Raw genomic sequence first — 23099 nt, forward strand, 5'->3', positions numbered from 1 at the left:
CGGGAACTGTGGGATAGCTACCACAGAATATAGAATATCAGGGTTGGAAGGGACCTCAGGAGGTCATCTAGTCCAACCCCTTGCTCAAAGCAGGACCAATTCCCAACTAAATCATCCCAGCCAGGGCTTTGCCAAGCCTGACCTTAAAAACCTCTAAGGAAGGAGATTCCACCACGTCCCTAGGTAACCCACCCTCCTAGTGAAAAAGTTTTTCCTAATATCCAACCTAAACCTCCCCCACTGCAACTTGAGACCATTACTCCTTGTTCTCTCATCTGGTACCACTGAGAACAGTCTAGATCCATCCTCTTTGGAACCCCCTTTCAGGTAGTTGAAAGCAGCTATCAAATCCCCCCTCAATCTTCTCTTCTGCAGACTAAACAATCCCAGTTCCCTCAGCCTCTCCTCATAAGTCATGTGCTCCAGCCCCCTAATCATTTTTGTTGCTCTCCGCTGGACTCTTTCCAATTTTTCCACATCCTCCTTGTAGTGTGGGGCCCAAAAGTGGACACAGTACTCCAGATGAGGCCTCACCAATGTCGAATAGAGGGGAATGATCACTTCCCTCGATCTGCTGGCAATGCCCCTACTTATACAGCCCAAAATGCCGTTTGCCTTCTTGGCAACAAGGGTACCCACAGTGCACTGCTCCGTAAGTCGATGCTAGCCATGGTAGTGAGGACACACTCCGCTGACTTATTGTGCTTAGTGTGGACATACGCAATCGACTGTATAAAATCGACTTCTATAAGATTGACCTAATCTTGTAGTGTAGACATACCCACAGGCTGGAGAATAAGACATAAGGATAAACCACATGGAGGACCATAGTACCTCATCTAAATTGTAAATTCACTGGGAACGGGGACTTTTTGTGTTTGTACAATGCCTAGCACAATAGGACTCTGGTGCATAACAGCTTCTAAGTGCTGTTGTTGGAAATAAATAATCTTGTGGTGATTAACGCTAAGAGGCAGTATTAAAACTTAGCTTTGCCTTTATAAGATCTGTCCAAAACACACTATAATTATGTACACATAATATCTTAATAACAAAAGAATTTATGCTGCTGTTAATTTTGACCTGTTTCAAAGTTTTTCATGCTGCAGTATGCCTGTCTGTTTTAAAGTAATTCTACCATATTAAACTTACATTTGCATTATGATAATACATGGAGACCCCAGCTGAGGTCATAGCCAAATACTGTATAAATATATAATAAAGTCCCTGCGTCAAATAGTTTACACTCTAAATGGAAAATTAGAAAGGGAGTGCGAGATTTGAATTACTTACGATTGTAACCTCTGTGTGACAGGGATGCTTTTATCTTGTTTGTACAGTGCCTAGCACAATGGAGTCCGCTTGGCCATGACTGTGGCTTGTAGTTACTACCACAATAACAATAATTACTAATAATAAGTCTGTATCTGTTAATTTCCAGTCCAGTGTATCTCCTAGAACTGGAAGGGACCCTGAAAGGTCATTGAGTCCAGCCCCCTGCTTTCACTAGCAGGATTTTTTGCCCCAGATCCCCAAGTGGCCCCCTCAAGGATTGAACTCACAACCCTGGGTTTAGTAGGCCAATGCTCAAACCACTGAGCTATCCCTCCCCCCCAAAACCTTTCATTATATATCTGATGTCTCTAAATAGTTCTACAATAAAATAGGGCAGTCCTGAAATTTCTAAGGTAAAACAACGAGCAGGAAAAAAAAAAATCAAGTCCTCATTACACATCATAAAGAAATATAAATAAAAAGGCATAACCCAATTTAATAAAAAAAAAACGCACAACCTCTGTGCATCTTCAGAAGAACAGTTAAGAAATTAAGGCAGGTTAGTTGTGAGGAAGATATGTCAAGCCTTCCCTGGAGTGGTCAGCACATCCTCAAAGTTCAAAAGTACTGGGGCTTCGTTATTTGAAAAGAAATTAGGTAAATTACTATTTCTGAATCTGTTTTTGATAAATCATCATGCCACTGAAAATTCTTTTTGAAGCAAACTGGATTAGAAATAGTGATTTATTTGCCTCTGGACAGTTACTTTCATGTTTTTGCTAGGCTCCCCTGCATTTACATTTTCAGATGAATATGTTCTGAGGTCATAAGCACTCAGCAGCCTATAAATCTGCTGTTTGTTCTCAGTGTACACAGTTTGCACTTAGTAAATCTAATACTGCCTTTCCTAGCAAGGGCATAATTAGTGCCTTGCTTTAATTACCACCTATACTTAAAGTGCTCACATGACTCCAAAAAATCAACATCCTTTTTAATTAAACTTCATCATATTTATCCTTTTACATTGCTCTACCCAACAAAAAGCAATATCCTGTGTTTATATTTTCAGTCTTAAAAAAAAGTTGCAATAATGAAGTCATCTTGTTTACTAGTATGCAGACTGTGATATCAGTAGAGAAGAGTAAGGACCCTGTTCTATTATACTGGCAGCTTTAGGGTTAAGAAAAATAAAAGTAGAAGGCGATCTGTGTTTTTTACCAGAGACAAATTAATGTAGTTATATCTCCATTAACTGTTAATTTTAGTAAGATGCACGTTTTACCTCGGAAATGCATTTTCTTGTTCAATTGAAAAATTGTAAGAAGTGAAAATAATTCTGAAATTAAGTTAGTAGAACAAGCAGTCTACTATTAAAATATTAAACTAGGGCAAATTAGGAGCCTAAAGCATCCAGTAGCCAAATCTCCCGGATATATTATACTTCGTTAAATTGAGCTTAATGGCTGTAGGAGATGTATTGTTGCCTAAAGAAAATGTATTGTTGTGTTGAAAAAAGTAAACCTCTTGGTCTAGTGGCAGTACTCTGTGCCTTTGTGTCAGAAACCCAGGTTTGATTTCTTTCTTTGATCAATTACTCTGTGGGCCAAATCAGATCTAGAACTGTTCGACTGGTGGACAAATCTTGTCTTCAGGCATTCTGTAATGATTTTTTTTGATGTAGCTGTGATAACCTAGTTCCTTCCCTCACAAGCATAGCATATAGCCCTGGATAATAATCAGCCTGCCCATTTGAGGTGTTTTTTGTATACCACATAATAACAATGTTCAATAGCAGAAACCTTCCAGCTAATGTCACGAATGTTACTATCACCCTCTGTTGGGTGGTAGGAGGGGAGAGGAAGAAACTCTAAACCGAAAAAAGAAACAGAATATGTGGATACAGAAAATCAACCCATAGGTGATAAGGAGGACAGAAAACTATGTAGACCTAACAAGCACATATCCACTTACCACTGACAATTATGTGGGATAGTGTACCTTTAGGAAAGCTACTAAAGAGATGAGAGACGTATATAACTAGAAATAAGGAGATACAATTAGAGCTGGTTGGAAAACAGAAACATTTTTGTGCTAAAATTTCTGTGAACACATTTTTTTCATTGTTTCAGCTCTAAATAAAACTAAGGAAGGGACAACTAAGGCTGAGTATTAAGCTGAATATTAGGACAATTTCCTTTTGTAGTACAGTATCCCAAGGAAAGCGGTAGAAACATCATCCTTGAGAAATGTAAAATCAGCCTTCAAGTACACAAAGGAGACTTCAAGTCTGGACAGTTCTGCTTTTATCAGATCTTTTCACTTTTCTTTTTACTCCTTCACTCTACTCAAGCCTCCTGCTCAACTGCTCCAGTCATATCTTCCTTTCTCTTATTTTTTGGCCTTTGCATGCTGTCCTTTATACCCCCTGCCATTTCCTCTGGCACCGAATACTCACTTTGTCTTTTAATTCAAATCCCTCCATTTAGAAAGTCTTCTAGCAACAATTCACCATAGAAACAAATCTTGTTAAAACAAATAAATCAGACCATACCATTTTTGAACTTGCATCTTCATCTGGACACTTGGCATAGTATGTCTGTATTGTTTGATTTCTTTTAGTTGTATAACCCTTGTGGCAGTGTCTCCTCTTTATTTAAAAACCCACTGAAGTCCTTTGGGAGTCTTTTCATTGACCATAGTGGGCTTTGGATCAGGCTCAGAATGAGCACATCAATAGAAAACCTAGTGTGAGGATGGTCTTATACTGACAAGAGAGTTGGGTAACTCAGTGCAGTAAGTCTCTTACATCTCTTCTATGAATTGTGTTCCCAGACCGCCTCAGATTCAGGAATCCTAATAATCACTGTGTGGATTCTTCGAATAGCTGCCTATTAGGAAACTTTGATCTATTGATGAAAACAGCTAGTAGCAATGGTTTCCTGTGAACTGATATTGAAAATGATTTAACAGAACTGTAAGGACAAAACTGTTTTCATCATTTTTATAAAAAGAGCCCTTAAAGGGAAGGGAAGACCAAATCCTCTCTCCATTTTTGTGGTCTGTGGGCTATTCCATACTTTTGCCAAATTTCTCTCAATTTCAATTGAAAAGGGTTTACTTTGTGGGCTGAACTGTTAAATGGCTGCTGTTCTATGTCAGAGATGGCTACATTTGCAGCGGAGGGAGAAGTAATATAGTTTGTAAAGCATTTAGGGCTCTTTTGATAAAAAGGGTTAATGAATGCTGCCGCCGCTGCTAACACATGCACTAGTTGCTATGCATCCGAAGAAGTGGGTTGTAGCCCACGAAAGCTTATGCTCTAATAAATTTGTTAGTCTCTAAGGTGCCACAAGTACTCCTGTTCTTTTTGCGGATACAGACTAACACGGCTGCTACTCTGAAACTAGTTGCTAGTTACTCTGTTATGGGCGCAAAAAATACAAAAAAAAAATCTTATGATTCAAGTAGACGCCTTGCAGATTTCCAGGAAATAAACACCCCAATCCATCTCTTGTTCCCTTGCCAGTAGTACCAACCTCTGAAAGTCCTAAAATAATATCAGGTAATTTGAAAGGGCAGTAAGTAGACAGTAGAAAGCGATCCTTGGGTACTCAAGTGCTGAGGGCCATGTTAAGTACTGAAATGGAAAGTAGATCAATATAATGCTATGGTTTGGGGGTGTGTGTGTGTGTATAAAAATATGTAATTTTACCTAAAGAGTTATGCTACAAAAGACCTTTATCTTAATATCATGCTGTTTTAAAAGTATGGTGTAGCTCTTCTAGGGAAGAGGTCTGAGAGTCAGGAGACCTTGATTCTGTTGCCAAGTCTCTGTGCTTCAGTTTCCCATCTGTAAAATGGGGATGCATAACTTTTATAAAGTTCTTTGGAGACAGGGTCTGTGTGAGTACAAAGTAGTAGTAAATAATTTGTACAGGTCTGTCTCATCTTACGCTGGGGTTACGTTCTGCAGTCAGCGCCTAAAGTGAAAATCATGTATAGTCAAAATTACATTGAGTGTAATGGCAGGCGGAATCGCCCGCACCACAGAAACCGTATTTAAAATGGTTATTTTTCTCTCTTTTTTGTTTTTGCCGACCGTGTAAAGCTGAAATTGCGCATGTTAAATGTGCCTAAGATGCAACAGACCTGTACGTAAAAATACCCTACATTTAATTATGGAAGTGTTGCTTTGAGCTTTTTTTAAATGAACATTTGACATTTTGTAACATTTGCAAAGATGTAAGGTGAAGAATTAACAAACTTGCCCCAAATAGTTCTCATCAGTTACATTATATAAGAACTTATTCAGGATATTGGTAACAGAGTGATTAAATATTTCCCCCTGTTAAGATGATGAAGGTGACTTCATTAATCAGAAGACTTCCCAGAAACCCAAGGAGAATGGAACATCAGCAAGCAGCTGTCTAGGAACAGCAGGAGCAAGAAAGGAGGATGCAAAACCACAAGCTAAAAGTAAACCTTTATCGCCAATAAAATTGACGCCAACCTCTGTACTCGATTACTTTGGAACTAGTAGTGTGCAGCGATCAGACAAGAAATTGGTAGCAAGCAAAAGAAAAGAAGTGAGTATTCAACATATTTCTTGTTTTTTCTTGATGATAGCAGATCAAAATGGCTGGTTTAGTGAACTGCTTAATGGCGATGCAGAGCAGCCACGTAACCATTTGTTCTTGACATGTCTTGCTTTAAAAGTCACTGTAGTGAGTAGTATTTTGACTAACACATCTAGATGTATCAGAAATTCTAAAAAACATGATTATTGAATTATATTTTTCTCTTTGAATAGATCATTAGACATGAAAATAGTTGTTTTTTAACTGTTCTTCCCAATAGTGCCCTAACATATGTAGTAGACTTGTTTAGCAAGGTTTTTTGATTTGTAGACTTTTGTGAAATCAATTCATTAATCATAAGTAATAAGCAAACATTTTGTTAAATTAGTGATTATTAAAACGTAAGTTAATTTCTGAAGTGTTCCATCGTATTGTAGGAAACAAATTTTAGAATACTAAGGGCATGGCTACACTTGCAGATGTAGAGCGCTTTGAGTTAAACCAGCCTTTGTAGAGTGCAGTAAGGAAAGCGCTGCAATCTGTCCATCCTGACAGCTGACAGCGCACTGGCGTGGCCACATTAGTAGCTCTTGCAACGGCCACAGAGAGCAGTGCATTGTGGTAGCTATCCCAGCATGCAAGTGGCTGCAACGTGCTTTTCAAATGAGAGGGGTGGGGTCGAGTGTGACAGGGAATGTGTTGTGTGTATGGGGGGGGGAGAGGGGTTTTGGGGGGGCTGAGAGCATGTCCGCATGCGGTCTTGTAAATTCAGACAGCAACAGACCCCATTTTCCCTCCCCCCCCCCCCGCCCCTCTCTCTCACATCCCACACAGCATTCCACAGTAATGGTTGCTTTGTCTCGGAGCAGATAAGCATGCCGGCTGTCAGAAATGGAGCTTTCAAAGGGCATGCCTGCAGTGATTCCAAAACAATGACAAGAGTGGCCACTTGATTATGGGATGTTTCCGGAGGCTGATCAGAGCGCAGTAATGCAACACCTCGTTCACACTGATGCCTGGGCGTTTCAGCCAATGCGCACCAAGTATTAATCTTCTCGCCGAGGTGGAGTACCAGGAGCGCTCTAGCCCTGGAGTCAGAGCGCTCTACGTGCTTGCCAGTGTGGATGGGTAGTGAGCTAGGGTGCCCGGGGCTGCTTTAATGCGCTCTAATTCGCAAGTGTAGCCAAGCCCTAAGAAAACAAAGCTTTAATTAAACAATGGAAGAAATTCAAGTTGTAAGTATACTTACTTTAGAATAACACTAGCAAAATGGAGATCAGCAGTTTGCTAGCCTCTGCTCCTGTCCAACACTCTGAAGAACTGTAGAAGAGCCACTAATCTTACAAATGGTGTTATAACGTTAAATAACTATCAGTGGTCCCATTTCTCTTTAGTTTCTATTATTTATCAGGGTTTTAAAAAAAGTAAAACACGTTCTTACCAAGTCCAAGTTTTTTTTTACTTAAACACCTGTATGTTTATTTTACATGTGTAAAGAAAAACCTTATAAGTAGGGCTGTCAATTAATCGCAGTTAACTCACGCGATTAACTCAATAAAATTAATTGCGATTTTAAAAATTCATCGCGATTAGTTGCACTGTTAAACAATAGAATACCAATTGAAATTTATTAAATATTTTTGGATGTTTTTCTACATTTTCAAATATATTGATTTCTATTACACCACAGAATACAAAGTGTACAGTGCTCACTGTATTATTATTTTATTACAAATATTTGCACTGTAAAAATGATAAAAGAAATAGTATTTTTCAGTTCATCTCATACAAGTACTGTAGTGCAATCTCTTTATCATGAAAGTGCAACTTACAAATGTAGATTTTGTTTGTTACATAACTGCTCTCAAAAACAAAACAAAATGTAAAACTTCTGAGCCTACAAGTCCTCAGTTCTACTTCTTCAACCAATCGCTAAGAGAAACAAATTTGTTTACATTTACAGGAGATGCTGCTGCCTGCTTCTTATTTACAATGTCACCTGAAAGTGAGAACAGGCGTTCGCATGGCACTTTTGTAGCTGGCATTGCAAGGTATTTATGTGCCAGATATGCTAAACATTCATATGCCCCTTCATGCTTTGGCCACCATTCCAGAGGATATGCTTCCATGCTGATGATGCTCGTTAAAAAATAATACATTAATTAAATTTGTGATTGAACTCCTTGGGGGAGGACTGTATGTCTTCGGCTCTGTTTTATCCCCAATTCTGCCATATATTTCATGTTATAGCAGTCTCGGATGATCACCCAGCACATCTTTTGTTTTAAGAACACCTTTCACAGCAGAGTTGACAAAATGCAAAGAAGATACTAATGTGAGATTTCTAAAAATAGCTACAGCACTCAACCCAAGGTTTAAGAATCAGAAGTGCCTTCCAAAATCTGAGAGGGTCGAGGTGTGGAGCGTGCTTTCAGAAATCTTAAAAGAGCAACACTCAGATGCGGAAACTACAGAACCCGAACCACCAAAAAAAGAAAATCAGCCTTCTGCTGGTGGCATCTGACTCAGATGATGAAAATGAACATGCATCGGTCCGCTTTGCTTTGGATCGTTATCGAGCAGAACCCATCATCAGCATGGATGCATGTCCTATGGAATGGTGGTTGAAGATGAAGGGACATATGAATCTTTAGTGCATCTGGCACGTAAATATCTTGCGATGCCAGCTACAACAGTGCCATGCAAACGCCTGTTCTCACTTTCAGGTGACATTGTAAATAAGAAGCGGGCAGCATTATCTCCTGCAAATTGTAACCACGTTTGTTTGTCTGAATGATTGGGTGAAGTAGGACTGAGTGGACTTGTAGGCTCTGAAGTTTTACATTTTTATTTTTCAATGCAGTTATTTTTTTGGTCATAATTCTACATTTGTAAGTTCAACTTCCATGATAAAGAGATTGCACTACAGTACTTGTATGAGGTGAATTGAAAAATACTATCTTTTGTTTTTTTACAGTGCAAATATTTGTAATAAAAAATAAATATGAAGTGAGCACTATACACTTTGTATTCTGTGTTGTAATTGAAATCAATATATTTGAAAATGTAGAAACCATCAAAAATATTTAAATAAATGGTATTCCATTATTGTTTAACAATGCAATTAATCGCGATTAATTTTTGTTATCGCTTGACAGCCCTACTAATAAGGGATTTCTCGCAATTCCAGGCCTACGTGGAAAGGTTTATTGTACTATCAGTAAACTGTCTGAAATGCTCGATAAAAAGCCAAGAACACTAGAGAATTTTATCAGCTTGAATTTCCAAAAAATTGTTTGACTTAAAATTGAAAATTTGTAATGCTTGTGAAAGGTGCCAGCCTGAGAGAAATAGCGTGTAAACTTCTGTTTATCAACGGAATGTATACAGGGTGCATAGGCAGCAGCACAGACTTCCCTGTATTGCCCTGCCATTATGTTTGAGCCAGTGGGAAAGGGGGAGGGGGTACTTCATATTCCACATATAACCTAATCAATGACTTCTCTTCTGAACTTGGGAACAAGGATGCCTATTAAAGCCGGGTGATGTGAACTGATATCAGCTTGGAAATAAGTGAGGCCTCTTAATTATGCATCCGAAGAAGTGGGTTGTAGCCCACGAAAGCTTATGCTCTAATAAATTTGTTAGTCTCTAAGGTGCCACAAGTACTCCTGTTATTTTTAATTTCATTTGGTATTCTGAATGGTAGCTGTTAACCTGGGATGGATTCAGATTAGTGAGGTATGAGTAAAATGCTCATTCCCATTCCCAGTCCTTTTAGCCACTGTCGTCTTGGTAGGTAACGAGATTATTCTAGAGAAATATACTCTTCATGATTAATACAACTGTATCTCATGGTACCTTTATAGATAATGGCAACAACTTGAACTATTGATTTTTGTTTTCCTTTCTTTGAAATGCAGCCTTCACAAAACAGAGATTCATTGCTAGAAGATGAGACCATTGCTAAACAACTGCAGTTAGAGGAAGATTCAGAGGTAAACTTTGTAAACACATTGTCCTGGCTCTCTGCCCCCCAAATTGATGAATCCTCTTTAAAAGCCTTTGCTTGACAACAAAATAGCTGGGTTGTGTTTTGTGTTGAGCAATTCCGTGAATTTGCTGCTGTAGTGGCTTGGAAAGGGAAAACCGATTTTATGTCGTCTTAAAAAATATATTTCAATAATAAAGTTCATATATGCGAGGTTATTTTGTGCATATTTTAGTATTGTGAATGTAGCCATCTCTGCCTCCCTACATCCCTCCCCCACACCCTTTATCTGTCGCTATTCACCCCTCCCTTTCAAATCTGATCTTCATTCCCACTCCCTTATATCTCTCTCTCTCTAATGCATACTCCATCTCAAAAGAGATCACTGCCATCCATGACCATTTCATTTGATCTCTTGATCTCCATGCACTCCTAGAAATCTATAGCATTCTTACGCCTGGGTACCGTATTTAACTTTATAAACGCCAGATGAATCTGTTTATATTGGGGGAACGCATACCTGTCAAAATGTGTGCTTGTTTTCTTCTTTGAAGGGAAGATTGGCTGGAAATGTGTAATGTATAAGCATCATGTGAAGTAAATGTTTATAATTTAGATACGTTTAAAAAGAATATATCCTCTTTGACCTTGCCAGAAACTAAAATTCTAATAGGGTTAACTTTTGATATGAAATAAATAGTCTGTTTTAGGAAAAACCACGCACATTTTCTTTAAATTCCTAATACTTCTAGCACCACCACTCCCTTACACAAGACAGAGATGCTCTGCTGATACAATTTGTGTATCTTTGCCTTAAATGTCTTATTTACATTGATGATACTGTTGTCTGTCTTTTTTTTTCTTCTTTCTGCTGGAAGCAGGGAAGATAGATGCCATTCATCAGCTTCAGAGTACTACCGGTGTTATGGTTACATAGAAAATAGTCCCTGTGGTATACTTGGACTTATGAAGTCATCTATTTGAATCAGGCAGGAAGGGCATGTTTGATCTTACATTAGGACAGTTTACTTGCTGTTGTAAAAGGATTTGATTTGTAATGTGGAATACAGCCATTATCAATAAACACCTTAATCAGGAAGAACAAATTTTTGCCGTAAGGCACAATATTAAATGATAATATGGTAACGAGGATGCCTGTCACTGTTGTAGATGTTGCATTAGGTTTTCCTTCATTTGTTCCTAACTAGACTTTGTTTTTATTTGGCAGAAGGTAATAAGTAATTGCAAATGGAATCTGAGGAAATGCGTGGACCTGGACTTTTTTTTTTTTTTTTTTACTAGAGGAAATCCATTTTGTTGAAATTGCTATTTATATTTTTCAGCTGGATTTGCATCTGTCTAATATGTCAGACAGTTGCTAAAATGCATTGAAAGCAAGAGCCAGGCAAGGGTCGGGCTATATTTGTAAAAATCTGCTCTCTTGAAATAAGAAAACTGGCATTAAGATGACCACTTTCATTGTGGGGATGTGCTAACAGAGAACAGGCTTTGTTTCTGACACCAATTCTGAAAGAGGATCTCTAAAATCAGCAGGGAGCTCCCCAGTAACAGGTTGTGAGTAGTGAGATCCTGACTTCCTTTCAGATTTTAGTTGTGTAATGCATTAACAAGGTTGTTCCATAATAAAAGTATTCGAAGAGACAGCAAGTTTTGTTGTTAATGGGATTGCACAATTCTATTCCTCTATAACTAGGTAGCTCGTCTCTTTGTCTAGTGGGGTTTGTTGCATTACAAATATCCTTTCACTGAGTTGAATACTGTCCCTGCACTTGGGGAAAACAAGTAATTTTGTAGCATTTTGTAGAAATCCAGTGCAGCAGGATTCCCTCTTGGTGGGGTATTTGATTAAAACTGCATATTGTCGTGGTCCATGTGGTCAGTGAACTTTTGATCTTGAACAACAGGCAGTGGCATTTTATACAACCCATCTTTAGTTTAATTCTGTTGACAAAACCTGGATATTCTCTTTTCTTCACAGCTAGAGAGACAGCTGCATGAGGATGAAGAATTTGCCAGAACTCTGGCCCTGTTGGATGAAACACCAAAGAAAAAAAAGGTTAATTATTTTATAAGCTTTGTTTTAAAAATGAAAATAATATTTTTAAAACTAAAATGTTTTTGTGACTCTGGATTGCATTGTATTTTTTTTGTTTTAAAAAAACCCACTACATCTTTTGTCCATGTATGTTTTTTTACGGAGATCCATGGGGAGGCATTCTTGAAAGAAACATTAGGTTGTGGGATTGAAAAGGTCATGCCCACTTTTCCTTTCTCTTGGCTTGTTCTTCTCCCCCTCAATAAGCACCATCCTCTCTTAGTATCAGCAGATGTGTTGCTTTTTATCCTTGTAGTTGAGTGGGTTGTCTGCTTCCTTTGAAACTGTTACTGTGCTCTGTTGGCGGCTAGAGAGTGCATCAGAACAAGTCTCCTTACTAGCCCCTTCACTGATAGAGTTCTTGACCTATGTCACAATTGTAGCTTTTCACATTGCTGTCTAGCATGCTAACGCTGAGACTTATCCCAAGATTAAAGTGTAAATCCGGTGATAATCATATGATCTCACTTCGTATTGTCTGACAAAATATGATTTTAATAAATAGTACTTTACTGGAAAAGAAAATTGGACAACTAGCAGTTCATTACTGCCCTCTGTATCTCTTCAGAATTAGAAATCTATCCAGTGTAACTCATCATTGAGTTGTCTTCTTTTATATTTGTAGTTGTGGGGGATCCCTTTGGTATAGTTTTACTGTTAAGAGGATATCAAAACTTAGGCTGTGTCTACACTTAAACCACTGCAATGGCATAGCTACATCTGCGCTGCTGTAGCGTTTCAGTGCAGACCCTCACTACAGTGACGGGAGCAATTCTCTCGTCATTATGGTAAATTTGTCTCTCCTAGGGGCAGTAGCTAGGTCAAAGAAGGAATTCTTCCATTGACCTAGTGCTGTCTACAGGGGGTTAGATCAGCTCAACTACTTTGCTCAGGGCTGTGGATTTTTCACAGCCCCAAGTGACGTAGACCTGGCCTTAGTTTTGAAACTGATTTTGTGAAGTTGCAGTTTTGCAGTTTGTAGTTGATTGAGATTCACACTAAAATGTGATGCAGGAGAAAGTTAAAATTTAAGGTTAAAATAATGAAGACCGCAGTGGTTCATGTGGAATTTTTTTTTTAATTTAATCTGAAGTTATATTGATGCTTTGAATAACGTGGTCTATAGGCAATAATGTAACAAAATCTTATCAATATAGAAATGGAATCTTACAACAGAGGACTGAATGGTTTAGGTTCTGTGTATCTTATTACCAGTTTCCTGTCACATGTAGGTCCCCACTTTAAATTCAGCCCAGATTGGTAGGCTGTTTGGCGATTTAGTACTTGAGGTGAAATTGAGTTGCTGATCTAAAGTGAGGGTCCACATCACAAAACCACCACCTTATTTGTTACTGACTAGCATGAGTGTTGGCAATCTCAACAGAGAAGCCAAGGATTAATTGGACATAGAAAATGAAATTGTCTCTCACCCCTAAAGGTGTGGGCCCTCTGCTTTAGTATACCTGGTAAGTGAATATCTGGCATTGCCCACCAGTGTTAAAACATACACAAAAATAGGATTGTAAAATCTGCAAATCTTATTTATTTTGAAACAAATTATACATTCAAACTGAAAACAGGCCAGATGTAAATCAGAAAGAGGACACCTACCCATGCTTTAGAGTACATGGGATTATTGCCTTTAAGCTAGTTAGCAGTAATCATCTTTGAAGTTAATAAATGAAAGCACAAAGTCCTATTTTTCCTAAGCTTCCCAAATGAACTGACGAGGGCCAAATTTTGCCATCATAGGTTCTCGGTATATGTCTCCCATTGGCAGAAGGGGGAGTTGGGTGCATGCATGAGGGCAGAATTTGACCCTAAAAAGCTCATCTGCTTAGATATCCTTTCTGAAAGTGTATGTAATAAATCCTGTTCTAACCAGTGGCGGGGCTAACCTTTTAAGCAGTGCCATTCAGACCCCAAACACAGCTTTCAGAAATTGAGAGAGATGTTTTGAACCTGCAGAAGTCTCATTTAACTACTGGTTAGAGCATGTAAATTTATTACTCTGGTATTTTGTTCATGTTTGTTTAGGCTCGAAAAGATCCAGAAGAGAAGCTAACCATTTCGACTACCAAGACCAGTTCAAACACAACAGAAAAACATAAACAGTCTCAAAAAGGTAACGCTAGCATACAGAAAACCTTAGCACTCACTAATCTATAATATGAAGAGGTTCTCCTGTTAACACACATTTTTTTCCCCTCTCTTTTTCCAGGGAAAACATCAAACTCAACAGATGACACAAGGAATTGTAGTGCGAAGGAACAAACTAAATCTGAAAGTACAAGACCATCTTGTCCGCATCCAGAAACGTCTGTTGGTAAAGTCGTGGAGTCAGAGAATAAGACTTCGCCTTTGAAACCTAGCTCTAAGCTGGTGGCTCTGAAACAAAAAGAAGAGAGCAGTAAAAAGGAGAGAGAGATACTCAGTGCAGTGACAAAAGAAAAAATCATTTCAGGAAAGGAAGAGATGAGAACGCCAAAGAAACAGAAAGTTTCTCCCCAAAAGCCTGAGGTAGGGACCTCTCATGAGGAGTTCACTAGGGCTTGGTGCTGACACAAGGATATGAAGGGTTTGTTTTTTCTTTTTACCGTCCTCCTCATCTAACTATTGTTGCTGGGCAATATGTTTGCCTTTGAGTCTCCTGGAGAACTTCTAATTTCAGGAAGTCAAATTTCTAGTGAGGTTTTAATAAGTGTGTCAAAGGCAAGAAAAAAATTAGCTGGAGGAATATTGATAAAATGAGGCTAGGAATTAACAGATCTAATTAACAAGCACTTCTTAAAGGGCATACATACACAGAAAGATCACATTAAAAAGTTCTGTGGGAAGAAAGCAATTATCTGAATAGCTACATAGTGCGGAAATTGGTGGTGAGGAGGAGTTGGTGGTGAGTGAGGGCTTTCTTTGTTCCCAAAGAGATCCCAGAAGTGGATGGCTTTTTGAATCTTTGGTATGGAAATATATTGTTAACAGAAAACAACTAATGTTAATTTCTTTATCTCCTAGACACCTAGACTTTATTATTTATGATGTGCTTGGTGCTATACATGATACAGATATGAAGATTGTTCTTGCTGCATTCTCGATGACAGGATGCACTAGGTGACACAGGAAGAAGTTCATTTAGATTACATGTTAATAACTATATAAGAAATGCAGACTTAAGCACAGCATAGTCAGCTTTTCAACAATTCCCACCTTTCTTGTTTTTAATCCTAGACACTGAAATGTCAGAAGCATCTGCTAATCTTAAATTACTAATAGTTAAATGTTGATTTGAGAAATGATTCTGAAGAGCATTTCCCACCTCCCTACCCCCAGCAGCTGAAAATGGCAAATACTATCTCTAAAGTTTTACATGCTTAACCAAAATCATCCCCTGTGTTTCTGCAGAGAAATAGACAATATTGCATTTATGAGGAGAAAGGCCTGGATTCTCTAATAGGTCTTTTTTAACTTCTTATTTTTTTATGAATAAAAGGCTGACGCATCTGAAGCATAGCAAAGTATGTTGGTCGTGTGTATCAATTTAGGGCATGTCTACACATGAAAATTATTCTGGATTAAGATAGGGTATGAGTTTTAAGTGGATAGTTATTCCCTAATAACTCCATGTCTGGACAAGCCCTAACATAAACAGTGAATTACTTTTCACACATTTAAAGAGGTGTGCTGCAGTACTGTAGAGTTATTTTCCTTTTGTAAAGAGCAGTTTTGCTGCTAGTTACATGTCAGCATTTAAAAATAAGCGCTAGGGTTTGCTTCTCCTTTAAAGTGCAAAAAGCTATTTGGAAACTTTAAAGAAAGTAGAGCCTGAGTTTGATTGTTTCCTTGCTTATAGTAAATTTCTTCTTTCAAAGTCTATCAGTCCTGAGGACTCTGAAAAGAAACGAGTCAACTACCAGGCATATCGAAGCTTCCTTAATCGAGAGGGTCCAAAAGCACTAGGTTCCAAAGAGATACCACAAGTAAGTCCCAGTTTGGCTGTAGAAGAATTACAGCATTTTGTGTGTGTAATATTGATGTATATCAAGGGCCTCCAGATATAAATTACCCAAGACAAGACCCAATTAAGAAATATTTTGAGAATAGATTTCTAATCTATAAAATATGCACTTCTAATCTAAAAAACTGCAATTTTTGTGGTGTTGAAAAATGCTTGTGAAAATGGCTTGTTGGGTTCTACAATTTTCTCATGCTGAGCTCATTTCCAGGACTGCAGGATTTTGGAGCGAGCCAATTGTTTTGATCCAAGAAAAACAGACTGATTGTTTTTTTTTTTAAAGTCCCTACAAAATAAAAGCAATACCTTTTTTATGTAAAAATAAACAGCACAAATTAAGAAACCTTAATGTCAGAGACTAGAAACCCTTCGTATAATATTTGATTTATATATTGATTTTTGATGTTTATAGTGGAAAACGATTGCCCTGCTGTTCAAAGAAAGTGACTGCCAGTGGTTTGCAGTGCTTGAAGCACAGGATGTTGATGCCTATAGCAATAGAATTTACCCACTCAATTTTAGCTAAAAGTGCCAAGCAGTTCTGACTCTGACTATCCATTTGATTGTTTATGGCTGCTTACAGTCTCAGCTAACAAAACAGTATTTGACAAACCAAGGTATTGAAGAAATCATTTTTGTAATGGGGAGACATTTTGTTGTAAGTGCATCAAGTGATACTGCTTACTGTAATATTTGATTCTTAGGGAGGTGAAAACTGCTTGGAGGGTCTGACGTTCGTAATTACAGGAGTCCTGGAGTCTATTGAACGAGATGAGGCCAAGTCTTTAATTGAGCGTTATGGAGGAAAAGTGACTGGTAATGTGAGCAAGAAGACAAACTATCTCATTATGGGACGTGACTGTGGCCAGTCTAAATGTGAGAAGGTAAGTGCTGCTATGCATGATCCAAGAATGAAATACACACATTAATTCACTCATAGACTTTAAGGTCAGAAGGGACCATCAGGATCATCTAGTCTGACCTCCTGCACATTGCAGGCCACAGAACCTCGTCCATCAACTCCTTTTAATAAACCTATAACTTCTAGCTGAGTTACTGAAGTCCTCAAATCATGATCTAAAGACTTCAAGTTACAAAGAATTCATCATTTACAATAGCTTAAACCTGCAAGTGACCTGTGCCCCATGCCCCAGAGGAAGATGAAAACCGCCGGGTCTCTGTCAATCTGACCCGGGGGAAAATTTCTTCTCAACCTCAAATATGGTGATCGGTTGGACCCTGAGCATCTTGGCAATACCCAACAGCCAGACACCACCTGGGAAAGAATTCTCTGTAGTAACTTAGAGCCCTTCCCATCTAGTGTCCCATCACTGTCTGCTGGGGATATTTGCTGCTAGCAGTTGCAGATCAGCTACATGCCATTGTAGGTGGTCTCATCATACCATCTCCTCCATAAACTTATTGAGTTCAGTCGTGAGGCCTGTTAGGTTTTTGCCCCCACTGCTTCCCTTGGAAGGCAGTTTCAGAACTTCACTCCTCTGATGGTTAGAAACCTTTGTCTAATTTCAAGCCTAAACTTGTTGATGGCGAGCTTATATCCAGTTGTTCTTGTGTCAACATTGATGCTTAACTTTAAATAACTCCTCTCCCTTCCAAAACATTGTACCCATATGTAAATTTACTATCATTACATCTCCCTTCCAAAACCCGACAATTCTCCCAAAAATGCGTATTCTAAGGAGGGGGGGGGGAATGAAATATTAAGTAATTTTTCTAAAAGAGAAAATGGTGTTTATTAATAGATTTTCTTTGTACTACTAATTTCAGATAGTGCCTCAATTATGACTTAAAGATAACACTGACTTCCTTATTTTTCTACCAGTAGCATCAATTTTTACAGTAGTTTTGAGGGCTCAGCCATACTCACATATGTACAGACAGTATATCTGATGTAGTGCACTCTCTTCTATATGTGAGACCAGAATTAGGCCCAAAATTGACAGCAGTGCTAAATTACAGTGGTGCTTCTGTTACATTACATAAAACAAATGTACATACAACACAGCATTAATATTAAAGGATTCAGACATGATTAAATATCTTTACAATCAGTACTGAAAACATTCAATGAGCAATAAAACATGAGTCTAGGATAGTTCTGATTAATGTGTACTGAAGGTGTGTGGTCAGATGAGAAATGAATCTGAAGGTGTAAATTAATCAGCCCCATCAGATTGTTCTCTGAAGTGTCTTATTGCTACTTGGAATGGATATTCAAAAGTTAATTTCTAGGAAAATTTAAAATTAAAAAAACCTTCCAGGTATGTAAATTAGTTTCAGGTAATTTTTTTTTCAAATGTCACCATTCTATAATCTGACTATAAATCATTTAAATATCTTACTGTAATATACAATGTTTTTGTTTTTATATTACTGCTAGAAACAACCACACATACCCTAAACTCTCCCCCTCCTGTCTCATTTGTGTCAATTATAGGCTATATGTTTGGTATTAATTTTGTTTTTAAAATTGTAACTGTAATGTGAATACACTTATTATACAGCTTTTTAACATTGCTTGTGTTTCCAAACTTAATGATTACATACATAATTCACTTCTGTAAAGCAGTTTAAGTGCAATTGAGCTAATCTTAATTATTCTTTCTGGTCTAGGCATCAACATTAGGGACAAAAATTATTCATGAGGATGGCCTATTTGATCTGATTCGAACTATGCCAGGCAAAAAGTCCAAATATGAATTAGCAGCTGAAGCAGAGGTTTGTACGAAATAAACTTAATTTATTTCTTAAAGCACTGTCAGCTAGTATGGTGTGTGTGTGTTTGTCTGCCCGTCCGTTCCATCCGTCGGCAGTTTCAGACTGGCTTTATGTAGTCAGACACGCTTCCATCACTCTGACTTCTCTTTGGGAGTTTTGTATTGTGGAAAAGAAGACTTCCTTTTATTCACTTTTGCTTTGGTTTTCAGTTTTATTTTTTTTAACCTATTTAATACACTCTCACACTCCCTCTAGTGCAGCTGCCTATCTGAGGAATGAGTATATTCAGGGGAAATCAAATAAATTTAATAAATTTTTCTAATTGTTTATCCTTTAAAATGTAATAGCTCTAGCAAATCTATACAATTATTTTACATTTGTTGCTGTCTAATTGAAGATGACTGATACTGTACGATATCAAGGCCATAATTCAAATCTGAGACCCTATTGCAAATTTAGGGTAATTAAGTGCAAATTGCATATGATAAATTTAGCATTTATTTGTGCTGTTACATTGTCACTCCTCTGTGCAAACATTAAGTAATCTTAATCTAAATAAACTAATGTTGATGAATGCTATAAAATTTATTTTACGGTGTGGTTAAGCTCAGTCTACAATGACCAGGCAAACAGTATTAAGTTTTCTAGAGGTACTACCATGGTTTCCAAACTCAATGTAGACACAGTCTTGCTATTTCTCATATGACTAGCAGCTGAAATGTAATGATTGTATCTATTTTTTTTATTTTATATCAGTCTAAAGCTGAGACATTTTGTGTTCCTGTTGTAATCCACTCATGGGCTTGCCATCCTCATACTTAACTAAGTTTGGAACTGTGTGTTTCTTTGGAGGTGTCACAGAGCTCCAAAATGTTTTTTGATGGAAATCTGGGCTTTTGACTCAGCTAAATTTTTCAAGGAAAGTATCTGTTTTCCACAGGCAATTTTGACTTTTTGTTCAAAAACCAATTTAAATTTTGAAATGCCACCATAGTGCCTCATAGGAGTTGTAGTTTGCTGCCCTTTTCTCTTCCATGGGCTGCATTCCCCAGCCTCAAACTACATCTCCCACAAAGTGCCATGAGCAGGGACTCCATGATACACCATAATGGCTCAGCAATAAGGGAGACCATGGTGAATAATAAGAGTTACAGTTTCAGGTGCCTCAGGCCCACTCTGTGCAGTGGACTCCCTGGCCTGATTACTAGTCCCATGAGGCACTGCAGTGTTATTTCCAAATGGAAGTTTTAATTTTGTTGCTGACTATTTATTTTAAAAGGGGGTGGGGAAAATTCTATTAGCTTTAGTTATATAAGTTGTGACCCTTCCGAAGGCTCTTTAGCTGTGTGTGCTACTGACCTGTTCTTGTATGGTTTTATTTTCCCTTTACACTTTCACTCTTCTGACTCTTTCACTCTTAAGGCAAAGAAAGCAAAGTCAAAATGGGACAAGACCCCACAGAAAACAGAGCCTGAAAAAAGAAAAATTAGCCCAGCTAAGAAAGAAACTGACCCTAAAAAAAGCAACTCCACTCTTGAAAAAGGAGGCACCTTCAGATCTATAAAAAAAGAAACTACTGAAGCTCAGAAAGGTCTGAACTTCAAGCAGCAAGCTACGGAGAAGACGCATGCCCCAAAGCCTGAAGAGAGTTGTGTTCCTGAGATAAGCAAAGACAGAGCAGAGGGGTTGCTGTGGGTTGATAAATATAAGCCCACATCTCTTAAAACAGTAATTGGACAGCAAGGGGATCAAAGCTGTGCCAATAAGTTATTACGATGGCTCCAAAACTGGCACAAGAATACTTCTGAGGACAAACATGGTGACTATGCAATTAATATCTATTTTTCTGGCTGTTTTCAGGTTTCTCAATTTGTAGAACTTCGGGTGTTCACACTGCTCAGCTTCATGTAGACTCTTTTATAGAGTGCAAGCAAATGTAGAAGTCTGGAATCAGGTTTAAGTCCCAGGGTACATCTACACTACCCGCCGGATCGGCGGGTAGCGATCGATCTGTCGGGGATCGATTTATCGCATGTATTGTAGACGCGATAAATCGATCCCCGATCGCTCTCCCGTCGACTGCTGAACTCCAGCAGTGCGAGAGGTGGAAGCAAAGTCAATGGGGGAGCTGCGGCCGTCGATCCAGCGCCGCGAGGATGCGAAGTAATTTTAATTCGATCTAAGATACATCGACTTCAGCTACGCTATTCTCGTAGCTGAAGTTGCGTATCTTAGATCGATTTCCCCCCTCCCCCCAGTGTAGACCAGGCCTCAGAGTAGAAGCAATATTTTCAGCAAGTGTTGTCTGTTTTACCTTTGAAGTTGTAAAACAATCATTTTCAGTTCACCAGATTTACATTGTACTGTTTGCACAGTTTTGTACTTTATTTTTTTGGATATTTACAAACTATAAGAGAGGCCCAAACCCCAACATACATATAATAGACATTAATTCACTTCCCCCACAGTCCTTAGAGTCCCCCACCAACACGACTGGCTCTAGCCAACACCCATTTCCTCACTAGCAGGGAGAAAAGGTGGGCCTTGCAGCATGCCCTGAAGGCTAATATACTCTGGTGGCTGTTGTGCACGTGGGGAAGAACTGAGTTCCCAAGGTCCTGGCACTGACTAGCAAGTTGCTTTAGGGATAATCTGCAACTTTAAAGAAAAAACTCTGCAAGCTGGTCAGTGCAATCTATTGGTACTTAGTGTGTGGTATTCTGGACTAATTTTTTATGCCCTTTCATGAGGATATGTAAGAGAAAATGAAAAGGGCGCAGTAAGTTTGAATATAATTTCACTGCAACACAGTTTTTTTTAAATGTATCCAATATTAATGTTTCACAGCAACTAAAAGTGTTTAAAACATTTTAGTGCCACAGGTACCTTTAATTATTGAAAACTATTAAAAGCAAAGAGTGCAATCGCATATTCTGTTAAACTAAGATTATTTGAATTACAGTTCTCCAAATGTTCATGCTATGACTATTCTATAGATTTGTAGTCCATTGTTCTGATATCCAACGATTGAGCTTGCTTGTTTTAAGGTCTGGTATTTTTAAGGTATCTTTTTAAAATACGTAACTATCTACCCTCCCTGTATTATATCTAGATAAAAGTTGCTTTTATTTTTCTAGCAAAACCCAGTAAATCGGGAGGCAAAGATGATGGTACTAATTTTAAAGCAGCTTTGCTGTCAGGTCCACCAGGAGTTGGTAAAACGACTACAGCTGCTTTAGTTTGTGAGGTGAGTGCTTGTTCACAAATGTTTTTGGGATGCAAGAGAAGATGCAAGTATTGGATATAGGCCTTGATCTTGCACCTACAATTGGATACATTAAGATGGGCCCCCACTGTGACTCTGCATGGGTGTAGGGGTCCACCTACATAGAGTCCCCATGAAGATCCACCCATGCAGAACTGATTGTAATGTCAGGGTCTTACGTGATAATATAGCTGCTAGGATACTCATGTAATGAGTATGGTGTAAGTACATAGATGATAGTGATGTGATTGTGCACCCATGTCTATTTATGAAAAGGAACGCAAGTTCCAGCATGATGAGCAGTTGAGGATGGGATTTTTTGAAGTTCTCTGCATTGGCTTAACTCTGTTCCTATTGAAGCTAATAGCAGATCTACCAGTTGAAGTTTAATGGGAGCAGAGTGAAGCCATCACTGCATGCTTTTGAAAATCCTGTGTGACACCAGGTTTAGGGGGATATATTTTTGTATTCCTCCTAAACCTTTTCATTTGCCCTAGTGCCACACTTTCTAAGTGAATTGTTGAAGACAAAAGAAGCTGAGAAGAGTTGGGACTGAATTTTTGCTGAAATTTGAAAATTATTCTAAATTTTTTGTCTTAATAATAACAATGTTTCTCAGTTGGTCAGTCATGACCCCCAGGCACATCATGAAAGACCGTCAGGAGTCGCGAGGTGTTGAGAACTTCATTACAATTGTAAAGCAAAGAAATAATGAAATTATATAAATTCTTATTACATTTAAAAATCCAATTACATCAACATAATTATGGAAGCTTATTGTTAATAAATTACATACACAGTTATAAATATTTTAATTTAATATATCAATAATTATACCTATTATGTAACTTTTTTAATATACTCTTTTTTTATAGTATATGTAATGGGGTCAATGTTTGGCTTTCAATGAGGGGTCATAAGCTGAAAAGATCAAGAAACTCTAGCCTAAGCTGTCTAGTTTTGTGGTGGGAGATAATGGAGGATTTCACACTCAATGTTTCTTACTGTAAATCTTTCAGAAATACTAATTGAAAATCCCAGACTTCATTCACAAAGGGGCCTAAGGGAGTTTAGCACCCAAATCCTATTGAAAGCCAGTAGGAGTTGGGCCCAGAACTCTTGGC

General features: G+C 38.2%; 1 protein-coding gene across 1 annotated transcript in view; it reads left to right on the forward strand.

Annotated features, from left to right (window-relative positions):
- RFC1 (replication factor C subunit 1) overlaps positions 1–23099 on the forward strand; it is an 83937-nt gene that overhangs the window by 51666 nt on the left and 9172 nt on the right. Inside the window, exons 5-14 of the mRNA XM_065404931.1 lie at positions 5629–5861; positions 9776–9850; positions 11843–11920; positions 13997–14084; positions 14202–14479; positions 15829–15936; positions 16676–16855; positions 18606–18710; positions 20133–20529; positions 21848–21957. Coding sequence (XP_065261003.1) covers positions 5629–5861; positions 9776–9850; positions 11843–11920; positions 13997–14084; positions 14202–14479; positions 15829–15936; positions 16676–16855; positions 18606–18710; positions 20133–20529; positions 21848–21957 — 1652 coding nt within the window. The remainder of the gene's footprint in view (positions 1–5628; positions 5862–9775; positions 9851–11842; positions 11921–13996; positions 14085–14201; positions 14480–15828; positions 15937–16675; positions 16856–18605; positions 18711–20132; positions 20530–21847; positions 21958–23099) is intronic.

This window comes from Emys orbicularis, chromosome 5 (genome assembly GCF_028017835.1).
Source record: "Emys orbicularis isolate rEmyOrb1 chromosome 5, rEmyOrb1.hap1, whole genome shotgun sequence".
Taxonomy (NCBI): domain Eukaryota; kingdom Metazoa; phylum Chordata; order Testudines; family Emydidae; genus Emys; species Emys orbicularis.